Consider the following 13408-nt stretch of genomic DNA (forward strand, 5'->3'; position numbering starts at 1 on the left):
GAAGGGATTGTAAATGAATAAGAGTGTTTTTTAATCAAAACTACGTAGTTTTGATTTGTTTTTTATGTAATGTTACACGACTAACAACACCGTATTCACTTTCCCATGCATTTATACATGTTTGATGTTATGATAGATATGTTTTTTGTTTCTTAAATAGGTTATTACATAAACCATTTTTACAATTAGAAGACAAATATATTGCAGATAATCCGAATCCGTATTCGAACTATCCGAAATATTAAATTTAATATTTATTTTTAAAATTTTTATGTATATACCTTGTAATGTTACCCCATCCATAAATTGTCCTTATAAGCATAAACTTAGACAGCCGTACGTTGATAGATCATCAAGAACCCTACCTTCTAGTCTTCCATCACCTCCGTCCGCTGCTGCATTGTCTGTCACCATCACCACTCACCACCTCCGGCTGTCCGTCTGCACCAAATCACCACCTTGATAAGCCGATAGGTATGTTAGATTGGAAAACCTATTGTATTTAGGTTGTTGGATTCAATGTTTTGTGTCTAAGTTTAACTTTAAAACAGATTGTTTTTGGTGTTTGAAATTTTAATGTTAAAACAGGTTGTTTAGTGATTGGTATTTCAATCTGAACTGGTTGGGCCTAGTTTCCTGTTAAAGCGGTTTATGAAGAAATCAAATTTATTACATGAAACATTTTTAACAATTACAAGGGCAATAAATCACAGAATTTGTTTAATAAAAATTAACTTTAACAACATAATCTGTTTAACAACACTTGATTACTGATTGGTATTTTAATCTGAAACAGTTAGGCTCGACTTGCTCTTTCGGCCCGTCCAAGCAATATATTAAAAAAATTTGTAAACTTTTCTGACCATTTTTTCATTTTAGTATTGATTTTTCTTATCAATTATTTAATATAATGGGTCAAAGCATATGGCAAGTTATGATTGCGTCTGGAATCTGGATGATCCGTGTTTTTATATACTAATACCTATATATTATTGCTTATTATGTGTTTTTAACTCCATATGTTGTCTCATGAGTTTGGTTTTGTTTCATAGTAGTAGATACAATTCTCAAGTTTCTTCAAATTTGGTATTTTTGTACTATATGCAGATGCTTCAATTGTCTACCGGTCATATTTCATTTACCTATGTATGGCCAAATTATAACTCTTGCTAAACACGAAACACACCCGGCGCAAAAGGCTCGATAAGCGAAGCCCGGGCTCGGGCTCGTTAATTAAACGAGCTTACTTTTAGGCTCAAGCTCGTTTAAGCTCGGCTCGATCTAGTTTTTCACAAGACGATTTCGAGTAGCTTACGAGCAATTCGGTAGAGGAACGAGTAATGGAGAATGGAAAGTGTCACACCCCCAAATTTCAACTAACAGAGTTTTACCGTAAGGCGGGTGACAAACCAGGATCCGAACACATTAATCACACCAAACGACATCTATATGGTCTTAAAAGTTTTAACAAATCAAAATAAAATGTTCAGAGTACTTAAGTGCTAGTGCGGAAGCTAAACAAAGTGCGGGAGCCATCTCCCAAAACAAGTTTAAATAATTCATGGCGCTACAGCGCAAAACCAATATCAAATAAATGTTTTCAAACTTAAACCAATGCGAGTCCATGCATGCAATGTTATCCTAATCCAAGTGCTTGCTAGTGACCTGAGGAAAACATTTTAAAAAGAGTCAACACATATGGTTGGTGAATTCACAGGTTTTCAAAGTAAGTTATGCTCTATCAGTTCATAAACATTTATAAATAAAAGTGGCCCATGGTTAACTACACTTAGTTAACTCGTTGCCGCATAGTGTTATGTTTCCATCACGACCGAAGCTGACTAGTTATTGCCTCAAGTCAAGTATTGCCAAAACTTAACAATGTTTGGTCAAAGTTACACCCCGTTCGACCTCCAGTCGAGAATAATGCAGGGTGGGGTTTGTCAAACCCAATAGTACTATTTAAATTTACCACGCCAGTTAACCTTAGTTAACGGTCCGATGTTTGTGAGGACTTTCCATGGCAAAGAAACACTACGTTATAAGCAACCAAACGGTTGTGTAAAGATTTAGAGCAAGTAAAGTAAAACAGTTTTGCATGTTTCCTCCCCCAAAGGAAGAGTATAAAAGTGGGGCCGTAAACTCACCTTGTTGGTGCTTCGGGTATTACACAAATCCAACCGAAGTAAATGCGTCACGTGCTAAGACCCTAAAAATGCAAGTACGTAAGTAACTTGTGGGATGGTTCCTAGAACCACTAGTATCCAACAATCTCCCATTGTTTTTAAAAAGACTTTTGACCAAAGTTTGACTTTTGTTGACTTTGACTAAAGTTGACTTTGACTAAAGTTGACTTCTATGTTGACCTTTGACCAAGGTTTGACTCCTGTGGACCAAAGACCAAAACTTTGACCGAGTTGACCCGACGACACATTGGTGGCTTATGATCTAACACATTGGCTAACATCAAGCATGTATCAATTTCAATGGTCAAGCATAACAAACCCCTTTGGTTAAACCGAAAAGGTTCCTAAGTCAAACTTGTGTCCTAGCAACTCATCAAATCATTTAACAAAGATTCAATAGCCTTGGACAACACTTAACAAGCAATTTCAAACTAGCAGTCATATAGTGAGTTATAACCCAGCAAAGATGCACGATTCTAGCATATCACCCTAACTCAATAAATTCTCATTATTTTACACAGAATACCTCTATGTCTTAGGATTTCAAATATATTTTTGTTATAATTTTCTCATGCATACAAAAATCATGAAAATTCATATACTACAGCCGTGCACAATCAGGTCTGTCAGTGACCAATCAAAAGTATAAATTCACCAAAAATTCAATATAACTCTAAATAATGTGAGACCAATTGGAGCATGTTCCTAACATCCTAAATATTCTTCCAGATTTGGAATCACTAAATTATCAATTACCATAGTCAAGATATAACACTTATGGTAAGAAGTAATTTTAGGAAACCCGAAACAGTTTTGACAATCAATTTCATAAAATCATAAAAACGTAGCAAACGATCTCCAAAAATTTCAAATAATATATCCACAGAAACTAGACACCAAGTAGTATATCATAGAATCATAAATCGTCCAAAAACATTAAGTTATCATCGATTTATCAGCTAAACAATAGTCTAATACAAATCTGATCAGAATCAGATTTATAACAATCACTCAAACAAATCACCAATTAACATTCCTAGGATTTAAATCCATGAACCAACCTCTAGAAAACATCAAAACAAAGATTTATACTCTCCATCAAGATGTCATTGAGCATTTTTTTAAAGATACAACTTTAGGGTTTTCACCCAAGTCAACAAAAGACACTAGTTTTACAAAAACATAATCTTTTCAATTGTTGTTTGAACAAGGATTCCCCATTGATCATCACCCTTGTTGGATACTAGGTTCTCAAAAATCAAAACAAAGAATAATACAAATCAATACACACCACTTACTCTCTTGGATCACTTGCACTTGTATTGATCAAGATCAATATTCAAGCTTTTGCAAGGAAGGGATTGGAGGAGGGTGTGAAAGAGATGAGAGAATGAGATAATTAGGTTAGAAAATATTTTCTTTGTGAATGTGTATGGGGGGGGGGGGGCGGCCATATGGGCTTGGCTTGGGGGGTTTGGTTTTAATTTTTGGTAAGTCTTTTATAATTAAATGTATTTTTCCAACTTATGTTATAAATAATGTGACATGTTACAACATTTGTTTATATGTTCTAATGTGTCATGTAACATGTAATATCCTAGCATACTTGTCTAGCATATACTAGCATGTAATGTTTTATGTAACACTTCATAACTTGCAACATACTTACACATAAAATTCCACTTTTCATGTAATATAACTTAGCATACATAACCTATAACTTAGCATATAACACTTCATGTAGCATCATGTAACTTATCGTTCATAACATGTAACTTAGCATGTAATAATGATAATCATTTATTATTGTTGTGTTTATAAGACCACCAACGTACTGGGACAGACTCATGTTTGACACGTGACATGCATGTGGACTATGATGAACTAACGGACTTAACTGAGTTTGGTTAACGGAGTTAACCCGAAATTTGCAATTGTCACAGAAAGTAATGCATTTTTTATTTTTAGTTTTCTCTAAGGGTATAATGGTAAAATTATAGCTTTCTTTTCTTTTCCACTCAACTAGGGAACACATACTGATGCAGATTTATCTCTTTATTAGAATTATAAATTTTAATATCTTTTATTATTTTATGTTTATCTAGTTACCATGTTTATCTTTTCATGTCTAGTATAAATAGGGTTATTATGTTTATGGTTTAAATAGTTTTTGATTGAGTTTTAATATAAAGAACATTGTTCTTGGAACCTTTGGTTCTGTTTATCGTCTTTGATTAAACATGAGTCTCGAGAGCCATTGATCGCTTCCGAAACTGCATCAGTTGGTATAAGAGCTTTTGGTTCTCAAATGGCTCGACATGAAGATGAATACTTTCTTGCTCGTGGAATCGCCGACCAAGGCAACAAAAGGAGGGTTTTCTATTCGTGTGCTCGTGGAGAAGATGGACATCCTATTCGCAGATTTGCCGACCGAGGCAGCGGTGGAGTCTGTTCCAACCCACGGGATCTTAAGAAAATCAAACGACTCCGACAACGAGTCTGCGATCTGGAAGAGATCGAACGGCTCCGAAACTGAGCCATTGATCGAGCCATTCATCCCTTCCCACGGCTTATTTTCCTTTCCTTTCCATCAAACTAGGGAACACATAATAACATCACTTATTTTACTTTCCATTCCTTTCTTTTTCCTTTCCTTTCCCTTCTCTCTTTAAATGAAACTCGGGAACAAAGTGTTATACCCAAATTGCGCATAAACTTTGGACCAACGGATCTCTTCCAAGGTGTTTTAAGCGGGACGTTTTTGAGAGAGTTGCCTTATATATATTCGTTCACTGATCTTTATAATGTTAATCTACTGTATTTTCTGATTTTAACTAGCCTGGGGTGTGCGTACTCCCAACTAATTTTCTTTATAACGTTAATCCACCGGGACATATACATAATATCCAAAAACTAGTTTTCTTATTTACCATGTCCGAGTATGGCCGCCTACCGACTTTTGCAACCTTGCTTAAAATCTGAGTTGATTTCAAGAAAACAATTTGGATACGTGTGCAAGTACATATGACCTATTTGCTTTCGTAGATACGAGAGTTTGAGTAATATAAAACCATAACTTCTTTTCTTATAATTCAATTGATTTTGTTGCCTAACTAAATGCTAATTATCTTGTTATTTAGAGACACAATGAGATATAGTTTGTGATTTTACTTTGATAACTCAAATCTTTTTTGTTTTTGTTAATGATAGTGTTCGTTGAAGATGGATGTTATGACTTCTGCCATTGAACCAAATGCCTCTGAAAAGAATCTTTCTCCGTGGGAGTTCAGCTGGTTAGTCTTTCTTTGATGATTTTATTTTTAGTTTTTGACAAATGTACAACCTTCTTTTATTATGTCAGCATCTTGTATGCATTCTATATGTTTTGTACAAAATTCTTGTTTTGCTTGTAAATAGCACTTTAATATTGTAATACCTTAATTATAATGAGATGGCAATTTCAAAACCTTAATTATAATGAGATGGCAATTTCAGCCCATTTACTTGTGAATTCAGTTATTTGTGTTGATTTATCTTAAACTAAAACGAGTCAAGTAAAAATAGTTTGGTTAAACTTAAAACTTGTCAAACGGGCTTGAAAGGCGCCTGGAATCTACTTTTAGTGGATACAACCTTCTAATCTGTTTTATTCACACATTTGAGTAACGAAAGTCAGGAGGTGATTTGTGCAGCACCTATTACTTTTGTCTATATAACCTTTCGCTAGTTAAACCCTTTGATTTTTTGGAGGACAAAATGGTCATAAACATCCAATTTGGTAGTGTATGGCCGAAGTAGATGGTATACAAATTGCCTATTATAATTTGTTATTATGATAGTCTTGTTTTTGTAATAATAAATTCATAATTAATGCATTTATTATTATGATAGTCTGTTTTAACCATACCAATAATGGCCTGTTACCCAAACTTCCCTTCTTACCACCTCTAAAAATTAGACCGTGTAAACAAAAGTCTCATCATCATCATCATCATCATCATCGTCATCGTACTCAGTATATCCCACCAATAGCAAAGCTATGGTAGGGTCTGAGGAGGGTAAGATGTAGACAGCCTTACCTCTACCCCATGGGGATAGAGAGGCTGCTTCCGGTGAGACCCCCCGGCTCTAGTGTTAATAAAAGTCTAATTTTAGTATATGTTGGTAGTTGGTACCAGAATATTTGGTTCAAGATAAGCATGGGAACACATGCTTCTTTATTCATTCATGTTATATGGTTTTTGGTCTGCAGTGATTTGGAAGTAGATTACAAATCTGATGAAATTGCTTCCATTGTATATTCTACACTAGCGGTTGACAAGGAGGTACTACTTTATGATTACGATTATTATTATTATTACTATTTTTTTTTTTGTTATTTCTAGTTCCAGGTTAAAAGTCCTCCAAAGTGTATTTTTTTTAAATGCATGTAAACTCCTCAGTTATATAATTTATGTTTTCTCAAAAACGGAAAACAGTTCAAATCAAAATTATTAGTTGAAAAGAAAATTGGTTAAAAATCTCCCAAAGTGTATTTTTAATGCACGAAACCTCCTAAATTATTTACTTAAAAAATTGGATTATTACGGAATGAATATGGTTTTCTAATCACGCTAGCTATTGATTAAAAAGAAGTTGGTAAAATAACCTATCCAGTAACACCTTGACCCAAAGCATATGAAAGTACCAGATTTTGACCCGTTACATGTTATGTTCGTTGTACCATATTTACCCTTCTCGTGTTTTTACTATTTTGGTCTTTCGAATTGCAGCTGCAGCCAGATAAAGTCAGGCGGTTGATGTCTGTCTCGAATGGGAAACTTTCAGTGTGAGTTTATTTTTGGTTGTGATAGAGAACTTGAGGTGGCAAATTCTACTTGTTTACTTATTAATGGGTCGAAACGGGTTATGTTTTATCATTAACTGGTCGCGTTGTGAAAGTTAGTCACATAGATGATTACTGGATAACATAAGTCTCCCAAAGTGTATTTTTATTATATAATCTGTATCATTTTAGTCAAATAATTAGATAATTATTGAATAACATAAGTTTTGTAATCGTATTTGACACTAATTATTTTTGAAAATTGTAAATTACGGACTAAAAGTTACCTATTTTGACCATCATTGCCATCTATAGATAGAGTTATGAGAATTTTTTTTTTGAGTTTCAAGAAAATACATTTGCAACCTGGGTGTGTTAAGTTTTTAATTTTTTCAACAATGTTATTGCAGGCGGTTCGAGGCAACTGAAGCTAGATTTCTCCGTGCATCATACAGCGCGTTTGTGGATGTTCTAACACTAGCTACTAAAACAATTGAACAATTTGGTACAAGCATGTGACAACATGGGCAAGTGTCATGATCTTCAACTCAAAACCATTTGATGTATGTGGAATTTATGTTAATTTTACGGGCTTAAGATATTGGCTTGTGGAGATGTGTTCTGTAGATGCATATTTGTTTCTTTACTAGCAGTTATGGTCTCTTAAAGCATTTAATGTATGTGGATCTTTGTATCAGTTGGTGTTACATTTTTCTGAAATTTTATTTTATATATTGCTCTATTTTTCTGATTTATTATTATTATTTTTATTAGTTGGTTACATCTCTGTACTATTATTAGGTTGACTGTAAGTTATACTTTTATAACTAATAATCAAGCACTGTATATGCGATTTGAAAACACGCTATTAAACTTGATCAGCTCATTTAATTTCAAGCGTTTAGCGAGCCAATCTTGGTTAAAGCTCAACTCGGCTTGTTACACTTGGAACAAAAATCATGAAACTATCAAGTTAAAACAAACATTATGACATTTTCTTCAAGAAGCAAAAGCATGTCATGATAATGATTAAATGGTTGAAATTTTCATAATATAATTAAAATCATGGGATACACCAACAACATTGATCCATCACTAAATCTACAATTATTCCTTCCTTCTAAAATAACCACATGCTAATGCAGGTGTTAATAATCATACAACATTTGTAGATGTTAATATTCATCCAAATAAGTGTAAAGCATTTCATCCTTCTTCGTCTTCCGTCTACTGAGCAACGCTTTGAGAAGCCGTTTGGTTTTGCCCGGAATCTGATCGCCTTCTCTATACATGTCGGGTTTATCATTTCTATTCATCGACACGGATTTCCGAGCCTCTATATGCTGCATATACATCATCATATATTAGCAAAAGAACATTAAAATATGCACTTTGTAGTTTGAATATTATAACAGTTGCAATTTACCCGTTGTGCAATTGGGGTTGGAGTTGTTGATCGACTGCGATTTGGGGTCGAAGATCTAGAATTTGGTCTCGAGTTTGTAGTTGACCTCGAAAACGATCCACCATTCAATAGAGGAAATCGACGTGGTGAAACGGGTCTCTTCCCTAAATTGTCAAAATATAAAAACATAGAAATAAACAAAAAAGAAATAAATAAATAAAAGATTTAAGGAAATAACTAACATAGTAATATACTAACCAATATCTTTTCTTGTATTTGTGGCAGCAAAGGAAAACGATTCGGGTTGTCGGGAAGCCCGTGAAGGAGATGGAGATCGTGATCTTCTGCAGTTTTAATAATTTATTATATCACATTATCTCGTAAAGCGTGTTTGATCATACGATTAAAATTTTACCTGACTATATTTGTGGGCTTTTCACTTATGACAGCTTGATCAATTCCTGAATATGTACAAAGAATTAAAGAAAATTGTAAGACACTGTTTCTGTAGATGTGGTAGATTCGGGCAGGTCAAATATAAAAAGTCAACCAAGAGGGCGTGGGTCAAACCGGTTCAAAATTAATGCATATAAGTTACAACCTCCTAAATACTTCGATAGTTTTATCCAGAGGTTTATAGTTTATACTTTATATCATTTATTATTGTAATAAAATTTCTTTGGTATCATAAATTCATAGTTAACAAATTCTTAACTAGCTGAAGAAATAAAATGAGCAAAAACTGTGAAGTGTGCCAAAAATAAATAATAAATACAATTTATAACAATAAGAGTAAATTACACGGATGGTCTTACGTGGTTTGGCCTAAATAATGGATTCCTTCCTATGTAGTTTAAAAATTAAAATTATGGATATAGTCCCCAACCACATAATTTGCTTAATGAGTAGTCCCTACGTCAGATAAAATTAATATTTTACCCTTTTTAAAATTTACACTTTTACTCATTTACTAGTTTACTCTTTTAAATTTTGCAATCTAACCCATATTATAACTTTTATTGTTATTATTATTATTATTATTATTCTAAATAGTGATAAAACAATAATAATAATAATAATAATAATGTGAATTCTTACCTATCTTATGCCCATGCGAATCACTTTCATCATCCGCGATGCATTCTCGATGCATTAATTTACTATCGGCCCAGCCTTGCACCATCTCCTCAACTGAATATTAATCAGAAAATATCGATCTCTATGAAATATTAAATAAAAAAAGTAAACATTTCCATTTCATGAAAGTTCTTAACTTAAAATTACTTATTTGGATCCCCAACATTCTTTGACACTCTGTTTCTTGAAGGTTATTTTAGATATTCAACAAATAGTCAAGTCAAATCATACGAACATTTACCTGGCAAGACGTATCGCTTATGGAACTTCGGCGTATTTATCAACAAAGACTGCTGAGAGACGCCTTCATGATCAAAATACCCATGACATGTTCTTAGTCTCTGAAAAGTCAAAGAAAAAGTCAATTTTGACCAAGAAAAGAATCTTTAGGTTTGTAATCTCATAATTTGTCAAGCTGGGTTATGTTTATCTCAACGATCAAATAAAAGCAGCTAAAAAGAAAACAATAATGGGTCAAACAAGACTACCTGTTCAATGCATGATACCCGGAGCTCTGTGCCAGAAACCTCTTCAACCTTTTCATCTATTAAACTGTTGACTTTGTAAGAAACGGCGCCCAAATGGTCAACCGTGTTGACTAGAGCTTTGATGGCATAATCTTTTAACGTGTCAACCACCCTATCATTCAAGAGAAAACTGTATAAATGTTGAACGGAAGTTTACGTTTTTATAGATTAACCAAAATCCAGATTCAAGAAAAAGATATGTGTTGACTTTCAAGGTCAACCCCATTATTTGTTACTTTAGAAATTTGTAAAGATGATTTTTTTTATTGAATAAAATAAAAAATTTAACCGTTGACAGAAAATTGTTTTGAGCCAATCCAGTCCCATTTTGAACTGTATCAAAACTGGATTTTTTCCACCTCCACATATCATATAGAATCTGTTACAAAACATTTAATTAACCTTAACAAATTACTCACAGTTGCTTTTGTTCGTCGTTGGAGTATGATAATTCAAAGTATTCAGCAGCAGAGTACAACTGCTTTCTTAGATTCTTTAAATCCTGAAAATAAAAGCACAAAATATAGTTAAATCGGGTGGGTTTGTTAATTTTCAATCAAGAATTAAAAAATGCCTTAAGACTGTCGGAAAATAACAAGCTTTGATGCATAGCTGTCTCATCATAATTAGCTGGAAAAGACATTGAAGCAGATGAAGACAATGTCTCCATTATTGGAGTTCTTCAGCAAAAAAACCTAAAATGATAATGGATATTATTAGCATAAATTAACATTACTCGTAAAAAAAATATAAAAAGAAAAAACTAGTCATATGATGATGATGTTTTATAGCTCCTTACACTAATTTTTGTTATCAGCACCTGCAATTCTGGGTTTGTTATTTTATATATATATATATATATATATATTATGACCTGCTTATTTGCCTTGTTAGATTATGACTTTTGAATGAGCCGATTAGGTTCAGTTTTCTTACTTACTAATGGGTAAAAAGTAAGCTTATAAAGAAATTGTTTCAAACAAGTGTAAAGTTGCTAAAAAATGTATTATTAATATGTATTGACAACTGACACCTCCTAAATCATTTATTCAAAAAACTGTGTGACAGAAAGATTAGAATGAAGAGTTGTTGAGGAGACAATGAGAATATCTGTAGTGAATTAATTCAAAGAAAAAACTAAAGAGCAGCTTAGAATAAATCTTTTTGATTACTTGAGCTACAACTTGAAAGATAAACAATTCAAAAAAAGTGTGTAAAAACTTGACAATGACACTCTAATTCATTCTGCCTATAAAAGCAGATGATTTCTTCACTTTTTTAGGTGTTGGCATACAATCCATCCTTAAACCAAAAAAGGACCAAAAAAACAAGCTCTAATTTGGCTCTTGGAAAAAAGCAACACTCGGTATAAACTTGCCCACACATTCAATCATGAATTACTTAGAAAGAAACAAAAATGCATATTAGTTTTTAACATTTGGCCCTGCAAGAACAAATCAACTACATTTATTTTGGGAATGGACCTAGATACGAATATAATCAGGCTTTGGATTGGCATATCTAACCCGTTGGTCGTCTTTGGGTTAACATGTTTAATTAAACGGATCGTGTTCGGGTTCACCCCATTTAGTTAAACAGGTCGACTCGATTAACAAGTTTAAAACTTGATTATTACCTAAATGACTCACTTGAACAAATGGGTTAAAAGGGTCGTGTTCGTATAACATGTGCGGGTCATGTTCGGATTGAATAATTCAACCCACCCACCCGATTGACACGGGAAATTATCTTTCATTTCCACAATTTGTCAACAACTACCCAACTGAAAAAACACCTAAAAAAGCATCATTCATATTTAAGTAACACAGGAACATCTATTGAACAATGTCGTATAAATTCTTGCAAATTGTTCACTATAATTAAGATGCAAAAAGCAGTAAAGATGGTATAATTGAGCTGAACTGATAGATAATTAGGATTTAGAACAGATTGATTGAACCCAATAAGCCGCAGCAGCCTCTTCAACTTCAGTTACTGGTTTGTTTGCTTGTTTGTTTTGGGACAAGAATCCATGAATATGAATATAGTATTTGGTAAAGAGAGAAAGCAAAGAAAGGGTGAAGCAGAAAAACAGGAGTGAGTGACGAGTGATGATGATGAGGATAGCATCATAGCAATTATATATTTTTATTTTTATGTAATAAATAAATAATCTAAAGGTGAATTTGGGGATTTTATTTTAGTATTAATAAATAGTTGATTAACAGGACAAACACACCCAAACAACCTCAACCCTGATTCCCAAATCTCATTTTCATCTGCGTCGTTCTTTCTTTCGTCTTCCACAAACCCTTCGACGAAGCCACTAGAGATGAATCGTAATCCTTATTTGTTTGTGTAGGGTTTGTGGAAGACGAAGGAAAGAACGATGAAAATGAAAATGAGATTTGAGAACTAGGGAAAAAATTGTCTCTCAAGTGAGGGGTATGTTGATGAGTTTAACGACCATAGGTAACAAGGTTAGTAGGGTTGGGTAAAATTGCAAGTGAAAAAAAAAACTATTAGACGAAAACCACAAATTTGAAACTATTGGACTAAAACCGCAGATTTGGTCAAACCATAAGGACGAAAACCGCAGTTTCTTTTAAAATTTTGATACAAAATATTTGATGTACAAATGCAGTATTTATGTCATTGGGTAGGGAGAGGCGAATGATATCAGGTACATGTAGCGAACCGGTACGGTACCATGCCGAGTATTTTTGGTACCCACTTTTTAAGGTTTTTGGATTGGTATGGTACCACTCTAGTTCGCTAAGGTATTTTACCCTTTTTGGTCCTCGTATATCGTACCATACCTGTATGTACCGTACGAAGCATTTTCGGTAAGGTATTTGTAACATCCCGGAAAAATCTCATACTAATTTTGGGTTAAAAATGTCAACTTTGAAAGTTAAAGATCAAAAATATTTTCAAGATATGTGGAGAAGTTTAGCAATAAGGAAAAGAGGTTCATCCCACATTGGAAAAAGGAAGAAAGTTAAGTTATTCAACATGGTTTATAAATAGGAAAAAGAAATTCCTCTCACATTAATAAATTACAAAACATGTGGGCTCCTTATAAAGATATGAGTTTATATGATGATATTCTTATGTGGCAAGACCCACTGCGAAGCACCCTACGAGCATTGGCATGAGCTCAGGCGATGGGTGCAATGTCGCGTTTTAATGGCGTGCTTTACACTTTGCATGCTTCAGAGTCTCCTCAGTATTTTTGGAAAGTACAAGGACCAAAAGTGAAAAATCTAAATTTTTGATCCTTCGCGCTACGCGACGGATCAGGTATAAAGTCCTCGCGATACGCAAG

The 13408-nt window shown here is 33.6% G+C and overlaps 2 protein-coding genes across 3 annotated transcripts; one reads left to right on the forward strand and one right to left on the reverse strand.

Annotated features, from left to right (window-relative positions):
• Positions 1-436: 436 nt before the first annotated feature.
• LOC143622145 (uncharacterized) lies at positions 437-7762 on the forward strand. Of its 2 annotated transcripts, XM_077093375.1 has the most exons (5): positions 437-474; positions 5397-5479; positions 6439-6511; positions 6959-7014; positions 7422-7762. In XM_077093375.1, the coding sequence occupies exons 2-5, from the start codon at positions 5409-5411 to the stop codon at positions 7528-7530; spliced, it is 309 nt and encodes a 102-aa protein (XP_076949490.1). In that variant the 5' UTR covers positions 437-474; positions 5397-5408; the 3' UTR covers positions 7531-7762. The 2 variants fall into 2 exon arrangements, with proteins under 2 accessions (XP_076949490.1, XP_076949489.1); XM_077093374.1 differs by lacking the exon at positions 437-474 and having other exon boundaries at positions 5363-5479.
• A 337-nt stretch (positions 7763-8099) lies between these two features.
• Positions 8100-12097, reverse strand: LOC143622146 (protein ABIL3-like). The gene is made up of 10 exons (XM_077093376.1): positions 12004-12097; positions 10655-10775; positions 10500-10582; positions 10042-10192; positions 9795-9894; positions 9515-9607; positions 8832-8877; positions 8675-8760; positions 8438-8580; positions 8100-8354 (listed from the first exon to the last, which is right to left on the reverse strand). Exons 2-10 carry the CDS (start codon positions 10748-10750, stop codon positions 8187-8189), a joined length of 966 nt encoding a protein of 321 aa, XP_076949491.1. The 5' UTR covers positions 10751-10775; positions 12004-12097; the 3' UTR covers positions 8100-8186.
• Between the last annotated feature and the right edge of the window lie 1311 nt (positions 12098-13408).

This window comes from Bidens hawaiensis, unplaced genomic scaffold (assembly GCF_021521415.1).
Source record: "Bidens hawaiensis isolate Kalapana, Puna unplaced genomic scaffold, B.hawaiensis_p1.1 tig00003058_1, whole genome shotgun sequence".
Lineage (NCBI taxonomy): Eukaryota > Viridiplantae > Streptophyta > Magnoliopsida > Asterales > Asteraceae > Bidens > Bidens hawaiensis.

Coding starts and splice junctions, on each gene's coding strand:
- LOC143622145 (XM_077093375.1), top strand. CDS start 5,409: ATGGATGTTATGACTTCTGCCATTGAACCAAATGCCTCTGAAAAGAAT. Junction 5,480..6,438: donor TCTCCGTGGGAGTTCAGCTG/GTTAGTCTTTCT, acceptor TTTGGTCTGCAG/TGATTTGGAAGTAGATTACA. Junction 6,512..6,958: donor CACTAGCGGTTGACAAGGAG/GTACTACTTTAT, acceptor TTCGAATTGCAG/CTGCAGCCAGATAAAGTCAG.
- LOC143622146 (XM_077093376.1), bottom strand. CDS start 10,750: ATGGAGACATTGTCTTCATCTGCTTCAATGTCTTTTCCAGCTAATTAT. Junction 10,193..10,499: donor AACGACGAACAAAAGCAACT/GTGAGTAATTTG, acceptor CTTGAATGATAG/GGTGGTTGACACGTTAAAAG. Junction 9,895..10,041: donor GGGTATCATGCATTGAACAG/GTAGTCTTGTTT, acceptor TTGACTTTTCAG/AGACTAAGAACATGTCATGG.